The sequence below is a fragment of the Limulus polyphemus genome, unplaced genomic scaffold (genome assembly GCF_000517525.1).
Source record: "Limulus polyphemus unplaced genomic scaffold, Limulus_polyphemus-2.1.2 Scaffold1253, whole genome shotgun sequence".
Lineage (NCBI taxonomy): Eukaryota > Metazoa > Arthropoda > Merostomata > Xiphosura > Limulidae > Limulus > Limulus polyphemus.
In genome coordinates, this window is record NW_013666863.1 from 244,012 (window position 1) to 262,928 (window position 18,917).

At 33.9% G+C, this 18,917-nt stretch overlaps 1 protein-coding gene across 1 annotated transcript in view; it reads right to left on the reverse strand.

Moving 5' to 3' along the window:
• The window catches only part of LOC106462792 (thyrostimulin alpha-2 subunit-like), a 29,927-nt gene that overhangs the window by 6,113 nt on the left and 4,897 nt on the right, over positions 1-18,917 (reverse strand). The window contains exon 3 of the mRNA XM_013922754.2: positions 12,265-12,440. Within this exon, the coding sequence (XP_013778208.1) occupies positions 12,265-12,440 (176 nt within the window). The remainder of the gene's footprint in view (positions 1-12,264; positions 12,441-18,917) is intronic.

Sequence of the window (18,917 nt, forward strand, 5' to 3'; positions counted from 1 at the left end):
CTTTGCGCGAAAATTCAAAAACAAAAACAAAAAACACATTAATTCACTTCGGGATCGCTAAAATATTGCTAGGCTTCGAGCAAGTACTACAGAATCTTAGCTAAAGCTTTGCAGTTTGCTTTGAAACATTGTACTGCTGTTTTATCAGGATGGCTGTGGCTAGAACTGAGCCAACAGGAACAAAATATTCTAATACAATAAGAACAGAGACAAGCATACAAAGATGTGTGTACTGAGAAAAAAAAAAAAATCCGAGAAGAAAACCTTCAAAACGCAAACACTAAAAACATGAAGTTTAGAACCAGTCTCTGAGGGATGCTACGTAGATAGCAGCAAACAATTTTATTGAGCGAGACGTAAACCCGCTATTTTGCGGATTTTATTTTTAATATTAATATTTGAATAGTGTTCGAATAAGTACATTGAAAAATGATTCTATGCTCCTTTCAAGTAGCTCATAGAAGTTCCATTGTCACACAATAGGTTTTTATCTTTAAAAGTAAGTATATTCCTGCTTTTGTGAAGTTTTGTTATATGAACACCGTAAATACCTTAAACTCCAACGAGCTTAACTGGAACTTATCCTTTATGAAAATATGATGCGCGTAATAATAATTTTCAAATCACACTTTAATTCATGAACGTTTGACAAAGAACAATATTTTAAATACATGTATTATCGCATGAATCTATTTATAGAATACATAGGATACATAGAATATGTTTATGTTTTTAGAATGAAGGATGTAATACTGCCCTTTCAAATAATAATTCTTATGGCTTGTAATTTAGAATTTTGACAAATAAACTATTCCACCAGACTTTATCATGAAATATCGTAAGTAGAACTCATATTGTTTAAAACAGTACCTACTGGTAACTTTGATGATAATGGCTTATAACACTAAAATGCGGGGTTTCATTCCTGCGATGGGCACAGCGCAGATAGCTCATTGTACAGATGTGTGCTTAGTAAGAAAGAAACTGTATGATTGGGCATGACCTAGTAGTTAGAGTGTCCAAACTGTGAATCCAAGGGTTCATGGTTCGCAGCTCCTTTCTGCAGAAATGCGCTCTGCACTTTGGAGCTGTGGATGCGCTACAAGAGAGAGGATAAAATTCCACTTTTCGGTCAGACGAACGTAGCCCCAGAGTTTGTAGTGTGTGCTGTTGACTAGCTGCCTTCCTTTTAGTCTATCAGTTTCCAATTATGAACGGCTATGCACAGATAGACTTTGTGTAGGCTTACACGAGAATTCTAAATCAATAAAAATTACAAATGTAAATAAAAAACAAAGAACTGTTGAGTAAACTAAGTTACTTTCTCACAATAATCAAAATATTTGATTAAAGATTAGTTCATAAGCTTAAAATAAATTGATAGAAAGTTAATAAAAGAAAAGTGGATCTTAGTAACTCAATTGCTCCGTCAGCCGTGGAAACGGTATATGATGGTCAATCCCACTATTCGATTAGAGTAGTCCAAGAGATGGCGGTGAGTGGCGTTGATTAGCTGCCTTTTAGTCACTTTTAAATTAGGTACAACTAGCGCAGATAGCCTTCGAGTATCTTTGTGAAAACTTTTACTAACAAACATTTAGCAACACATAGAGGAATACTCTTATAGTGCCATATTAGAATTGTATGTAAGAAAATATGAAAAACTTGCCACTTAGTAGGAAATAAAATATTCTAACATATACACATATTTTTAGCATGATTCTATACAGGCAGAAGCAATTAGAAACTTATCTAAGACACGTGCATCATTCATATATTATACTTACAACGCATACAAAAAAGTAGAATTATCACAGTTCTACCTTCGACAGTGATGTCTTTTGAAATTTCTTATACTTCATTAATGAACATTTTGTGCATTTATTAGTAAGGCTTATGAAATACTGCAGGAAGTTTTGCAATTCTTTTTCATCTCAGGCTGCTTTCATAAAAATCGAGCGCGAAAAAAAACAACAACAATAATAATAATGGAATAGCATTCGAGTTTTCAAATTTATCCAATGAATATCATTTAAAAAATAGTATCAGTTGCAACAATTTTTAACAGAAGAGTAACTTTCAATAAATGGTATCGAAATAGGTATTTTTATACCGTAAACTTTATGTTTATATATGCCTTACATTTGATTTTCATTGATCTTTAACTTTCTCAACACACTTACTTTAGTAAACTGTACTAGCTGACATACCAATTCAACGCACGTGGAAGACATAAGAGTCCTTGGGGTGACATGGAGGTGATTTATCTGTACACTGACCACTTATGTCATTACCCTGGAGGCCCTAATGATACATGCCAGGTTTGATGACAATCGGTCCAACGGTTAGCCAGTTATATAAGAACACACACACACACAGAGGCTTTTGTCAAAAAATGGTTAATGGCTTATGTTAAGGATATCATACCCTAATCGCTCAGGGATATGAGTGATTAATTCCCTTTTAATTAAATGTTGGCTGGAACTGAAATTGACTCAGAACGAGTCACTAACTTTACATGTGTAAAGAGGTACATAAACATATATCTACAGTATACTCATGATACTGGATATAAGTAACCACCTGGACACCATTAACATAAGCACAGCTTCCTAAATAATTGTAGTAATAAAACGTTACATATGGGCTTAGTGAACGTTACGTTCTTCTCATTATACTTAAGCAATATAAGTTAAAAGGTATTACTTTTTCTCTAAAATGGTAGAAAGTCTACAACAATAACATTTATTTTTTAGATAAGTATAACGCGTTTACATTACTTTAAAGGTAAGGCATACATCATTAGTAATAAATTATTTTTTCCAATAAAAAATTTAAAAAGTCCGAATGTATTTATATATTCTGAGTCAGTCAAAGATTGAGTCTTACTTAGACTGATATCTCGTGAACACGCACTGCTGTTTTGTTTAATGCAATATAAATCGATAAGAACCATCGTAAAGTGCTTTAGAGTTTGTGCAAGAGATAAAGATATAATTAAATGGATAAATAAAATATGTAATTTTTAAAGCTAGATTATCAAGTGTGTTCTGATTGGCTGACTTTTTTCCTGCATATAATGATTGAGTGTTATTGTAGTTCCACATATAGCAGCAGCCAAAACTGGAACAAGCGCGAAGTTTCCCTTAGAACATTAGGTATATAATAATATATCACGCTATGATGTATTACGTATCCAAGTTATAAGAGTGTATGCTACAATACTTCCTCTTGCTGTCTAAAACCTCTGGCAGGTGCCATTTTTGGCGGAAGTGGTTTGATGGTAGGAAGGTCACTGTCCACAAGAAGAGATGAATAAGTAACTACTTTTAATCCGGATACATTAACAGCACACCAAGAACTCCAACCGAGCGTTCGTGAAGAAGAAGGCTGTACGATCCCTAACCTTAAATTAATATATACAACTCCATTACATCTGAAATATTAGACTTCCAAAGAAACTTTCTTTAATCTTATATAATCACAGCTAATATTACGCAGTTTACTGAGTTCACCCATCTGTCAAATCATTTCTACTTCAAGTTAATGAAATTCTTAAAGCATTTACGATTTTTTACTGATAAGTACACTTAACTCTAAGTTGAGACTCAGTGTCCTGTTTTTTTTTCTTACAAGAAAAGAAAATGATTTTAGTTGATTAGAAAAATATGTGTTCAGACATAGACTCTATGTTTCTATATGTGTTCAGACATAGACTTCATGTTTCTATATGTGTTCAGACGTAGACTCTATGTTTCTCTATGTGGTCAGTATCAAATGATGTAGATAATTCGAAAAACATACATTGATTTTAGATTCGGTAAAGATATTTTGGACGGATAGGAAAATCAAAATAATTTCGGGGAAAATTATTGTTCCACTAAATCATATTATCTGTCTTTAATTAAAGAGGATGTGGGTTCGAATATTACAAGGATTCTTTCAACACTTATTGGAGAGTACATTATTCTACCAAAAGTCATTGGTAGTTATGAATAAAACATGTCTTTATTCCAAGAAATTATAAAAGTGTTGGCCTGCCTTTGGCCTTAATGACTGCTTTAAAGGGTCGTGGAAGACTGTATACTAATTTATGGTAGAAAGCTGGTGGTATTGTGCTCTACTTAAAGCATTAGTAAGTTCTACTACTGAAGAGGACTGTCTTGGCTTTACCCTAATACTTCGTTCCAGTCCATCCCAAAGATATTCTATCGGTTTGAGGTCGGGGCTCTGTACTGGCCACTGCAATGTTCCAATGTTATTCTCTTCAAACCACGTGTTCACAGTCTTTGCTTTGTGACATGGAGTGTTATCATGGTGGAAGGGTCGGTACCATAAAATTGCCTCAATGTAGGACATACATAATTGTTCAGAACATCAATGTAGAACTCAGTTTTCATGGATTCATGCATTGCGGCCAGTGGACCTAGTCCATACCACGAGAAGCACCCCAGATCATGATACCACCACCTCCAAACTTCGCTGTTGGGACAACACACTCAGGTAATAAGAGTTATCCAGGCATCCTCCATACCCACGTCCATCAGACTGGAATAGCGTGTAGTGGGACTCGTCGTTCCACAGGATCGATTTCTATTGATCCACGGTCCAGATTCGGTGTGCCTTGCCCAATGCCAATCTACGTTGTACATTTGTTTTTATTATGAACGGCTTGTGGGCTGCAGCTCTTCTGTGAAAATTCATGGCATGCAGCTCTCGACGTGTCGTGGAAACACTTATAGAATTGCCTGTGGCTGCTCTCATCTCCAAACACAGATTCTGTAGTCTGACGGCGAGATGAGGTAACCAGCCTTCTCAAGTCGCGTCGGTTCCTGTCAGTCAGTATTTTACGCCTACCTGGTCGTTTATTGGCCTCATTGTCACCTGTGGATTTCTATTTCTTCAGCACATTGCCAATAGTCGACTTGGAAATGTTTAATTGTTGTGCAATAGCACATACAGACATTTTTCCGAAATGAAATCCAACTATCCTTCCCCTCTGAAACTCTTTTGCTCTTTCTTGTATTCATCGTTCAGCATACAATTTCGAAATGACTTCCAAGCGAACCATTGATCACATTTATAGACCAAACTATTTGCATATTTCGTCGTCACACACATTTCCTGCAATCAGAGGTGTGTCCCATGACTTTTGGTAGGATAGTGCATAATATATATGATAAAACTGATATCAGTAGAACTATGAGTAATTTTTAGTGGAATTTACTTGGTTAATTTTTGGCTTCATGTATAAACAAGCTCTCTTTTATACAGGGACTCTGTTCATCATGGTCCTTGATAGGATCTTAAGATAATTTGAATGAACAACTACGTCTCACTCATCTAGAGCAGGTTCAACTACACTTAATCTACTCTTCTTCACATTACTTCACATTAGAAGGTACCATTAGTGTTATGAACCAATATTGCAAGCACGATGAAATACGATCTTAACCAAATTTTGTTTGCTCTGCCGACCACGGGTATCGAAACCCGGATTCTAGCGTTGTAAGTCCGCAGACATACCGCTGTGCCACTAGGGGGCGAAGGGCCAGCGATGGAAAAAGCATCCGTATAAAAAGAAACTCATAGACAAGCTAAGGCCGGAAATTTACTAAGTCAAATCCATGTACAAATTACTCTTGTTTGTATCATATCATTTCGTTAAGTTGTAATTGTGATATCATTGTGATACGCTAAAACTCTGAAAAATGTACACTACTGAACTATTTATGTTTTAGTCCAAAAGATCTGTCTTTTTTGGTAGGCCGTTCTCGAAAATTCCAAGACAGAGTTAACCATCAACAGAGGGAGCTGTATTAGAGTCCACTTTAAAAAAATCTGACCAAATTTGTAATAGAAGTTAGATAAGCTCACTTATAGAGTTATATTAAATTATTAATCTGATGACATATAGAAGTAACCAGTCCAACTTAGTAGCACTGTTCACAACGGTTTTACAAAAGTATTCTAAGTAGTACTGTGAATAAAGTTTCGAAAGAATTTGGGATACTTTTGTAACTAACCAGAAAGGAGAACATTTGGGGGCAAACTGGAATTTTGTGCGACTTCATATAGAATAGTCTAATGTGATTTGAAGTATAAATGGGACCATAAATAGCAAAAAGTACAAATAACACAAGTAGTGAAGGAGCACAAAGATTAATTAAAATTCAATACTGTTCTACTTTAATCAGATATCAAACACAACGCTCAGGTACTCTATTTATAACATTGGTTTTATCTAATTTAGGTCGGACTTGTACACTGCTGATTCCCAATAACTTGGGATATATTTTATTACATGGAACCTTGTATGTCACCATGAAGTGTTCCATAGTATGTCTTTATCACTGAACTAACTTTAGCCCATTTTTCGTAGCAAATTGATCAAAAGTGCATTCTATAGTTTATATTGCAATGAATAATTGAGGTGTTGGACAAAGTTTGCAGATCCATATTGAAAATCATGTGCAATTCAAATAACGGTAAAGCACTCTTTTTTCTGTTATTTTTTATCGCAGATTTCATTCTTCTACAGTGTCTTATTCACTGTTCATGATCTCATTAATACCTCAATCCACTTAAAACAACAAGTTATATTTATACTTGGTGAAACTTCTCTAGACATGTAGATTAGCTGATTAGCTACAGTTCCTCTATTAACTGTAGGATGGAACTAGAACTATGACAATATGATAGACAGGCATCTAGCTCACATGTAAAGTAAATTATGTTGACTGAATTTATAAAATCCCTTTAAACTTAATCAGTGATTGGAGAGGTGCGTAACGCTGTTTCAAAAGTGAAATGTTCATATAGCTGAATTGTTGAACAACCTAGGCCCAAATGATACAACATTTCAAAAAAAGAAACTTCAATATAAGCGGACAGCAGGACGCTTAGGATATAAACGAGCTATAAAAAGTCCAAAGTCAACCAGAACAAACTGGAATCTATAATAATAAAAAAGGTTGCTCTGACCCCCCCCCCAAAAAAAAACAACAAAAAAAACACTGTAATGAATCTCAATTTTTCCCGGTACAGTTAACGGGGGAGGGGGTAAAAAAATTATTTGAATTTGGTTAAGGTTCACAATCTTTCAGCTACATCTCAGAGCCAGCAGTGGATGTTACTATTTTCGGTACTATTAGGTCGAAATTGATAACTCTATTTTCAGTACTACTAGGTCGAACTTGATGTTGCTGCTTTCGGTACAACAAGGTTGATCTTGATATTACTGTTTTCCGTACTACTAGGTCGACCTTGATGATACTGTTTTCGGTACTACAAGGTCGAACTTGATGTTACTCTTTTCAGTATTACCAGGTTGAACTTGATGTTAATGTTTTCAGCACTACTAGGTCGAACTTGATGTTACTGTTTCTGTCTAATAGGTCGATCTTGATCTTATTGTTTTAGGTACTACCAGTTCAAACTTGATGATAGTGTTTTCGGTACTACTAGGTCAAACGTGATAACACTGTTGTCGATACTACTAGATAGAACTTGATGTTACTGTTTTCTGTACTACTAGGTTGGTCTTGATCTTACTGTTTTCTATACTAATAGGTCAAACTTGATGATACTGTTTTCGGTACTACTAGGTAGATTTTAATGTTATTGTTTTTGGTACTACTAAGTCGAACTTGATGTCATTGTTGTCAATACTACTAGTTCGAACGTGAAGTAACTGTTGTCGGACTTTAATTCGAACTTGATGTTACTGTTTTCAGTACTACTAGGTCGAACTTGATGTTACTGTTTTCGTTACTACTAGGTCGATCTTGATGTTACCGTTTTCCATACTACAAAGTCGAGCTTGATGTTTCTGTTTTCAGTACTACTAGGTCGAACTTGATGAAACTGTTTTCGGAACTATTAGTTCGAACTTGATGACACTGTTGTCGGTACTAGTAGATAGAGTTTGATGTTACTGGTTTCGGTACTTCTAGGTCGATCTTGACGTTACTGTTTTCCGAACTACTAGGTCGATCTTCATATTACTGGTTTCGGTACTACCAGGTTGATATTGATGTTACTGTTTTCGGTACTACTAGGTTGAACTTGAAGTTACTGTTTTCGGTACTACTAGGTCAAACTTGATGACACTGTTTTCAATGCTACTTGATTGAACTTGATGTTACTGTTTTCGGTACTATTATGTCGATCTTGGTGACTGTTTTCTTTACTACTTGATCGAACTTGATGTTACTGTTTTCGTGACTACTAGGTCGAACTTGATGTTACTGTCTTCGGTACTACTGGGTCGGTCTTGATGTTACTGTTTTCCGTACTACTAGGTCGAACTTGATGACTGTTTTCTTTACTACATAGTTGAACTTGATGATACTGTTTTTGGTACTAATATGTTAATCTTGATATTACTCTTTTCTGTACTACTAGGTCAAACTTGATGATACTATTTTCTGTACTACTAGGTCAAATTTGATGATACTGTTTTTGGTACTACTATGTCATTCTTGATATTACTCTTTTCTGTACTACTAGGTTAAACTTGATGATACTATTTTCGATACTACTTAGTCGGACTTGATGTTGCTGTTTTCGGTACTACTATGTCGAACTTGATGATATTGTTTTCCGTACTACTAGGTTCAAATTGATTCTATTGTTTTCGGTAATACTATGTCGGTCTTGATACTACTGTTTTTGATACTACTAGGTCGGTCTTGATGTTACTGTTTTCGGTATTATTAGGTGGAATTTGATGTTACTGTTTTCGGTACTACTAGGTCGAAATTGATGACACTGTTTTCAATACTACTTGATCGAACTTGATGTTACTGTTTTCTGTACTACTAGGTTGGTCTTGATCTTACTGTTTTCTATACTAATAGGTCAAACTTGATGATACTGTTTTCGGTACTACTAGGTCGATATTGATGACACTGTTTTCAATACTACTTGATCGAACTTGATATTACTGTTTTCCGTACTATTAGGTCAAATGTAATGATACTGTTTTCGGTACTACTAGGTCAAAATTGATGACACTGCTTTCATAACTACTTGATCGAACTTGACGTTACTGTTTTCCGTACAATTAGGTCAAACTTGATGATACTGTTTTCGGTACTACTAGGTCGATATTGATGACACTGTTTACAATACTACTTCATCGAAATTGATATTACTGTTTTCGGTACTATTTAGGTCGAACTTGATGTTACTGTTTTCGGTACTACTAGGTCGATCTTGATGTTACTGTTTTCGTGACTACTAAGTCGAACTTGATACTACTGTTATCGGTACTATTAGGTTGGTCTTGATCTTACTGTTTTCTGTACTAATAGGTCAAACCTGATGATAATGTTTTCGGTACTACTAGATCGAAATTGATGACACTATTTTCATTACTACTTCATCGAACTTGATTTTGCTGTTTTCTGTACTATTTAGGTCGATCTTGATGTTACTGTTTTCCTTACTATTAGGTCAAACTTGATGATATTGTTTTCGGTAATACTAGGTCGATATTGATGACACTGTTTTCAATACTACTTGCTCGAACTTGATGTTACTGTTTTCCGTACTATTAGGTCAAACGTGATGATACTGTTTTCGGTACTACTAGGTCAACATTGATGACACTGTTTTCACTACTACTAGGTCAACACTGATGACACTGTTTTCACTACTACTTGATCGAATTTGATGTTAATGTTTTCGTGACTAGTAGGTCGAAATTGATGTTACTGTTTTCGGTACTATTATGTCGAGCTTCATGATAATGTTTTCAATACTACTACGTCAAACTTGATGATACTGTTTTTGGTACTACTATGTCAATCTTGATACTCTTCCGTACTACTAGGTCAAACTTGATGATACTATTTTCGATACTACTAAGTCCGACTTGATCTTGCTGTTTTCGGTACAACTATGTCTAACTTGATAATAATGTTTTCAATATTTTTACGTCAAACTTGATGATACTGTTTTTGGTACAACTATGTTGATCTTAATATTACTGTTTTCTGTACTAGTAGGTCAAACTTGATAATACTATTTTCGGTTTTACTATATCGAAGTTAATGAAACAGTTTTAAGTACTACTAAGTCGAACTTGATGATAGTGTTTTCGGTACTACTAGGTCGAACTTGATATTAGTGTTATCGGTATTATTACGTCAATCTTAATGTTATTGTTTTCCCTACTACTAGGTTGATCTTGATCTTCTTGTTTTCGGTGTACTAGGTCTAACTTGATGATACTGTTTTCGGTACTATTATTTTTAACTTGATGTTACTGCTTTCGGTATTACTAAATCGATCTTCATGTTACTGTTTTCTGTACTCTTAGGTCGAACTTGATGTTACTGTTTTCCGTACATCCAGTTCGAACTTGATGTTACTGTTTTCAGTACTACTAGGATCCAAATTGATTCGTTACTGTTTTTGGTAATACTAGGTCGGTCTTGATAGTACTGTTTTACGTACAATTAGGTCAAACTTGATGACACTGTTTTCAATGCTACTTGATCGAACTTGATGTTACTGTTTTCCGTACAACTAGTTTCAACTTGATGTTACTGTTTTCAGTACTACTAGTTCAAACTTGATGATACTGTTTCGGTACTACTAGGTCAAACTTGATGACATTATTTTCTGTACTACTAGGTCAAATTTGATAATAAAATTTTCTGTACCATTACGACGATCTTGATGTTACTGTTTTCGGTACTACTAGGTCGAAATTGATGACACTGTTTTCCGTACTACTAGGTCGAACTTGATGTTACTACTTTCGGAACTACTAGGTCGATCTTGATGTTCCTGTTTTCCTTTCTAGTACTTCGACGTTGATGACACTGTTTTCAGTACTACTAGGACGAAATTGATCTTACTGTTTTCGATAGTATTAGGTATATCTTGATGTTACTGTTTTGGTACTACAAGGTCAAACTTGATGATACTGTTTTGGTAATACTAGGTTAAAATTTGATGATACTATTTTCGATACTACTTAGTCGGACTTGATGTTACTGTTTTCGGTCCTACTATGTCGAACTTGATGATATTGTTTTCAATACTACTACGTCAAACTTGAAGATACTGTTTTCGGTAATACTATGTCTATTTTGATGCTATTGTTTTTTTATACTATTAGGTCGATCTTGATGTTACTGTTTTCCGTACTACTATGTTGAACTTGACGTTACTGTTTTTGGTACTACTTGGTCGATCTTGATGTTACTGTTGTCGGTACTACTAGGTCAAACTTGATGTTACTGTTTTCTGTACTACTAGGTCAAACTTGATGATACTATTTTCGATACTACTTAGTCGAACTTCATTTTTCTGTTATCGGTACTACTATGTCGATCTTGATATTACTGTTTTCTGTACAACTATGTCGAACTTAATGATAATGTTTTCGGTACTGCTTTATCGATCTTTATGATACTGTTTTAAGTATCCAGATCGAGTTTATTGATACTGTTTTCGGTACTTTATTAATTAATTTATTTATTAACTAATTTTATTCCGTATTCCTTTTTGAGATTGATTGTTAATTTTATAATAATGAAAGCTGAATTCAAGTGCTTCATGAAAACACTTTTTTTTGGGCATATTCTGTGTTACTTTAGTAAAGTCAAATTTTTAATGGGAAGGGATGTAGTTTCATATAACTGTGAGTAACTAGACAATGAAGCATTTTGTACACATTGATACTTTCATGATCTATCTTTTATTTTATAGTATGTTAATGTTGACTTTCAATTCAGAAGAAATGATTTAGTTTAAAGAGTACACTGACGACGACTTAGAAAAATCAAAAATGCCGTTGCTCGCTGAACTGGAATAAGTTGTTTTGATTATTTATTTTGTTTAAATAAAAGAGTCTAAACCTATATGATTTATATCCTATTTCATTTTATTGAATTTTTATATTTTGTTTATTCTTGACAGTTCACTTTGTTGTTTATTCAAGCAAAGTTACACAAGAGTATATGCACTCGTGTCCCTAAATTTGAGCTTATACTGGAGGGAAGTCAATTAATCAACAGCATTCATCGATTTCTCTTGGGCTACAGTAATCAAATAGTGGAATTTGACCATCATTCTTATATCGCACCCATGAATGACAGTTTTGTCATATTAGAATATCTTATTTCTTAATTGTTATGGAAATAGATTTGATTATTGCCAAAAAATTATCAAAAGAAAAATGGTGGAAACAAAAGAACTTAATAAAATATTGTAGAAATTGTTACAAAATCTAAAAATGTATCTTACATCTTCTGTTTCCATAATGTTACAACACTGTCCAATTGAAGTCACTGCCTGGTTCGAGTTTATTCTCAAAGTCTCCTCTGTAGAGGGTATGGAATATGATACACAGTAGCCTCGACAAGCATTCGTAGTAATATCAAACTCCATGCAGTCAGGAATACTGATATGACGAGTGTGGCCTGAAAAAAACAAAAACAATTAACTTAAGGCCTAACATGATTGTAAGTATTTTTATAACTATTTCTCTTTTTGGACATCAGCCGCCACTAGGCAGTTGGTTTAGGTCTAAGAAGCACACCCACCTATCTACACTGTATTTGTATTTCTGTACAACATTTTTCACTAAACAGTTCATGCTAACCAGGTGGTTATGATTCATCTAGTTTTATTTCTCTACATCGTTTATCAGTAGACAGTTTAGGATGCTACAAAGTATCGCACATTTATAATAAAAGTAAAGAGTAAGATGTTAACGACAAAAATAATATAAATGAGCAGATACCCACCAAGTCTTTAGTATATAAAGGAAGCATTGGCTATATATTGTTCTTTCCCTCAGCGCAATGCTTACAATTTCTTTATATCTACAGATGGCTAAATAATAAATAGTTATGACGCATGGATTTACAACCTCTCAGGTTTTTAAAACTGGTATTACAAAGTATAGTATACAAATTAACATGACAAACAACGATACTTGCGTAAACTATTTATACTTTAGAATTATTTTTTACCAGTACGCGTTTCTTATGGTAGTCCAGCCAATATCTTAAAATACTCTCAGCTTAACTACATATTTACAGACCTATGAGCACTTCCTTCAATAATTCCTGTTTGTAAATGAGTTCTTTAAAATGGTGAAATAAGAGTACACCGTAAATATTGAATATCACACAAGTTTCGAACATAAATTCTAATCTGCTTCAACTGAGCACACTAACAGAGACGCAACTTTAAGTTTAAGATCGTAGATCCAGTAATAATGTTTGTTTTTCTACGGCTCTTCAACGAATGGAGAAATGTAAGGGAATGACGACTCCATCTATTATTTTAGTCATGCGGTTGAAGCACATCGTCGTTACTTTCAAGAAGAAGACAGAAGGTAAACGGAGTAATATGATGAATATATTTTCATGTTTTCAATAACAGCAACTTCTTATTTTGGAAACATACGGTTGACGTCATTAAAATTTTGTTATTATTGAAAAATTAAGACCAAGTAGTACAACATTAAAATATAGTGCATACACGGCTTTTCAAATTACCCGAAACATTTTATCTAAGTGAAATTAAATAGGCACACTACAACATTTGTTTGATGGTCTGAATTTAAATATTTTTTTTCAAAGTCAGTGATATTTTAAATTAAAATCCAGTTGGTCGCTAATATTCCGAAATAAAATGTAACGAGATTTCGGTTTATATAATATTCATATAAGTTATAAATTTGAAGTGAAAGTTTAAAGCGTTTAAAAGTAGTACATAGTTGTTAATATAAACAGAAGATGATGATTATGTCGTAATTATTTCATAAAAATTAAATACACAAACTAAATGTAATCTCATGCGGCGTTTATTTCACTTTGCTTACACAGTTATAGCCTGTGGAAATAGAAAACAGAGCAAACACAACAAATTCCCTTATTTTTATATTTGTGCTTCTTCATCAGCGTGATAAGTGGCTGATCTTTATTCTGTAGTACTACATGTTTTTGAAAGCTTCTTTTGCTCGCATTACGATAATTAAGATAATGTTAAATACACTCATCAAACCTGTACCTATTTCCGTAGAAGAAAATTAGTGAGCTAACTTTTTCAAACTTAAAAGAGAAACAAATGTAGTATATTATTACTTCAAACAAAAAATATACGCACATATGTATATACATTATTTATTTATACTGAAGTTAAAATTTTCTATCTGAATGATACCTTAAGCACACATGGACTAAACGAACAGCTTAGAGACTCCTAAGATTCAGGTTTATTAGTTCTTAATTTTGAGCTACTAGCCAGAGAGAAGACGCTACAAGGACTTTGTTGCCCCACAGTGACACAGCGGTATGTTTACGGACTTACAACGCTAGAAACTGGGTTTCGATACCCGTGGTGAGATGTTCACAGATCGGCCATTATGTAGCTTTGTGCTTAACTACAAGCAAACAACGAAAGGACCTTGTTCGGCTCTTTGAAACGAATAACGGAAATGACTGCTATTTTTATAACACACCTATACTGAAAGTATGGAATATGTCAAAGACATTACGTCTCGAACCCTGAGCCCTTCGACCTGCGACTCGACACACCAACTGCTAGACTACTCATGACCGCATATATGACAAAGGAATATATTACTTCGAAAAACTTTTTTCTGTATTTCATTCCAGAAACTACTTTTGTATATTGTTTTTGTATTAGTTATTTCTCTGCTCTCTTCAACTGTACAAAGTGTGTCGTGAATGACAAAAAAGAGCACACATTAAGTTAGAAAAGTCGTAAAAGAAAAAAGGTAGAACATGTTATGCTAGGAAGGTTACTATAAAAAGTGATTGATAATAAAAAATAGAATATTAAAGAAAAAAGTAACAAGTAATAAATTAAAAAGGTCAACATTCGCTGGCGAATGCAACACGTCTCCGCTATACAATCTCAACATGGTCAATTTTGACACCATAAAAATTGGAAACTGTATATATTGAGAAGTTATCTTTGTATCATCTACCATGTAAGTTGGTAGACATACATATAAATAGCTCATGGAAATCCCAAATTGTACTTTCCTCGCTGTAAAATTGAGCAAAAGACAAAAATTCCACAATTGTCTATACCTACATTTGGGAACTGTAAAAAGAGTATCTTTGTACCAAACCCATGTAAATTGGTTGAAACAAGGCTTTGTAATTGACCAAAACCCCTAAAATGATGGGTTTATTAACCTTTTAACACCTCTTAAAATGACCAAAAATTGGCATATCCCACATTTTTGTATATATAGATGTACGAGATCTGTATAAAAGTATCTTTGTACCAAATCCCATGTAACTTGGCCGAACTACGATAAATTAATTAATAAAAAACCCTAAAATTATGCTTTTTGTGGGAACCATAATTACTAAAAATGGGCAATGTTTGTTAATGAGTGGGATCTGTAGAAAAATATCTTTATACCAAATCCCATGAAAGTTGGTCAAAATATGGCTGAGTAATTACCAAATCCCCAAAAATTATGCTTTTTGTGACCTCTGCCCCCTCCCCCCCAAAAAAAAGACTCAAAAGGGCAAATCTAACTTTTTGTAGTCAATGTGTGCAGCTCATAAAAATTTATATTTGTGCCAATTTTCATCTTTATTGGTGTAAGTATGACCGCCCAGGAGCCTAAAATATACATTTTTTTAGATATTTAACTTCTGACCCATATAAATTCTTAAAACAACTTAAAGGAAAAAAATTGAAAAAGGTGTTGGGGCGTATTAGATTGATTATAACCCTACCAAGTTTCAAGTCAACCTGCCGAGAAATGAAGGAATAACGATCGATTGAAAAGCGTTTGAAAGATGAAGAAAGAAAGAAAAACGAAAAAGAAACAATAGAAAAACAGCATGTCTCTCAGAGACAGGAAAAGAAAAATTGAAAAGTATACGCTGAAATGACAGGACTATTAAAATTAGAATTACGAGATCTTAGTTTTATTTTTCTGTTTATAATTTTTAATCAATAGAAGAACGCGAACAAACTTTTTTAAACACATCTGATTTTGAGCTGCAATGGACAAATGAAGAGGACAATCGGAAAAACATCTGCAGTTAATTTGATTTTTGAAAAAAATATATTCCTGTTGGTTTCCAATAGTTCATAACTTTAAATTGTTATGATGCATATATAAATAGAGTTTTATAAAATATTTTGTCTCTCATTGTCCAGCCCAACTAATGAGTTCTGGTATTTAACGAAGAACTTCTTTGGCAGCGAATTGTGTGAGACAAAAGATAGATCTGAAATGTTTTTTATTACACACCTGATTTTGAACTGCAATGGACAAATTAAAAGGAATGTGGTAAACAACACGTATGCAGTTAACTTCATTTTTATAAGAATATGGAACTGTTTTAACGAACAGTACAAGCAACTATCATTAGAGAGAACGTGTATTTTCTTCTTTAATAGACGGAAGTGAACGACATATTTCACTGGTCGTACAGAGACGTTGTATTTTTAACACTGACTTCTGATGCTATTAATACGAGTTTGTTAAAATAACACGTATGTTTTTGATCTTTCACTTTCCAGTAAATGAGTTACTCAAATTCAAGAGTTGGTCTTTAAGATTCAGGAAATTCTTTAAAAGTGTATTTTGATTATGAGTTTAATATTAGATGTACAGGTTAAGAGTGGTTTAGTTTTAGGCAAAATACTTGCATTATTTGAAAGGTAAGAAACGGTTTGACTGGGAGCATAAAAGGTGGTTTTCTTTGTAAGGAAAAACTCGGCTGATAATGTGTTTCTTTTAATTTTGAAGTTTTTTAATGCAAATATAAGACAACTACAGTCAAACAAAGTAAAGTACCATAATTGACTAAGTAGGGATTTTATTTGTAGATAAAGGTGTTTTTATATGTTAAGACACAAGTTTACTTACCTGAGTTTTTCTTGTTTGCTGTTAAGCGCAAAGTTACGCAGTGAGCTAACGGTGCTGTATTCATACCAAAACCCGAATTTTACCGTTACAAGCCCTCAGGCTTACCGCAAAGTGAGCGTTGGGGGATTTATCTAAGTGTACCAAACTTATCGACGTATGTTCACGTACATGTCGAAAACTATATTTAGATAGGTAAGTCTACGTAAATTATTATCTCTAGATCAAACATGGAAAAATTCAATTTTTTAAACATTCCACTGTTTTTACAAACATTATGAATTCTTTTTGTGGTACATAATATCTTATATGTGCATCAGAAACTCTACAACACAAAAACGTAGGGTTACAACTATGCATGTAAATACAATCGTTAAATTAACTACATATATATTACCTTTTTGATGTAAAATCAACTTATTCTAAAACAACGTGCTTGAATTGATATTTCAACTCATTCTAGAACACTAGTCTTGAACATATTGTATCAGGGATGCTAGAGAGGGTAGAGTATATTATACTAAAACGACTTTGAATATGCAAGTCATCAAGTCATGTGACAACTATAACCAATATTAAGTCACCGTGGGACTATTTAACAACTTTTGGGCTGCTCTTCTTAGATCAAATAGTGTAGTTTGACCGTCACTCCTATAACGCACCACAAAACAACCCTAAGATGCAAAGCTCGTTTTTATTTGGGGGCGGTAACGGGGCGTAAACTACAGTTCGGCATGCTAACCACTGGGTCACGCTCAAACAGAGAAGGGTATGCAACAGCCCTTTCCGACACAAAGTATTCATACACTAAGATCATAAAAGTGTGTTCATATCAAGGATTTAGAATTTCTAAGACGAAGATATCCCACATACTTGATGGTCTTGAAAAACAAAAGAATATAGGGAACCAGAAACGCCCAGAAAGAGATTTACAAGAAATCCTACTCCATCAGTGGTGGGCAAAGTGTGACGTCTTGTAACAGGCGAAAATCCACGAACACTAAGGTTAGTGGTAAAGCCATTCACATGTTTCAGGCAACACGAACACTAAGGTTAGTGGTAAAGCCATTCACATGTTTCAGGCAACAGTACGCACCACAGTCAATTAGCGATATAGATCAAGTGTTTATAAGTTGTTTCCATATCATCCCCCTTCAAAGGAAAATGGTATTGATATTTTCCATAAGAATAAATACTGGTCAAGCCGATGAATTTCTATCTGATTGGAATATTGAAAGAGGCGATGGAAAACAGTTGTCTTCATACACTAAATAGCTTAAGCAAATCACGCAAAAAGTGGTGGTGTGATTCTGACATGACAGCCTTATGAAGGAATCCCTTGCAATAGAAACTATGCTTTAGGGCTATTGTGTGGGGATACACGACCTTCATATAGAACATGACCGAACGTGGCGACATGGACAGTATCGGGCTTCAAATTCGTTATAATATACGTACGTAACCTTTGTAATTCTACAAATTCTATGCCAAATCACTATTAAATTTTACACCAGTTTATTACTAACAAGTCGTATACGGATTGGTATATTAACTGAGAATACTTCTTCAACTTACTCTGCAGTTTATTAGATCTGTAGAGTTAGTTATACAGCTACTATAACACACAATCATTAGAATGTTAGTTCAACCTATTGTATAAAACATTAAACCTGAAATGTTAGTTCTGCATATTATATAATACATTAAACCTGAAATGCTAGTTCTGTGTATTCTATAACAATATTTTATAGAATGGTAGTTGAACCCTTGCTATAATAAACCATGACTAGCATGTTAGTTTAACTAATTTGATATTATATCACCCGTGAAATGCTGTTTAACTCATTTTAAAACACATCATGGCAGGAATGTAAATTCAAGTAATTCTATAGCATATTACGTATCTGCTTGTTTGATAATTTCCCTTAGAAATTCTCTCCGAGAAACTTCAGCGATACAAGTCCTTTCTTAATTAAAATTATTTTATTCTTTCTCGTTACAAACTTTGTAATACACTTAATTT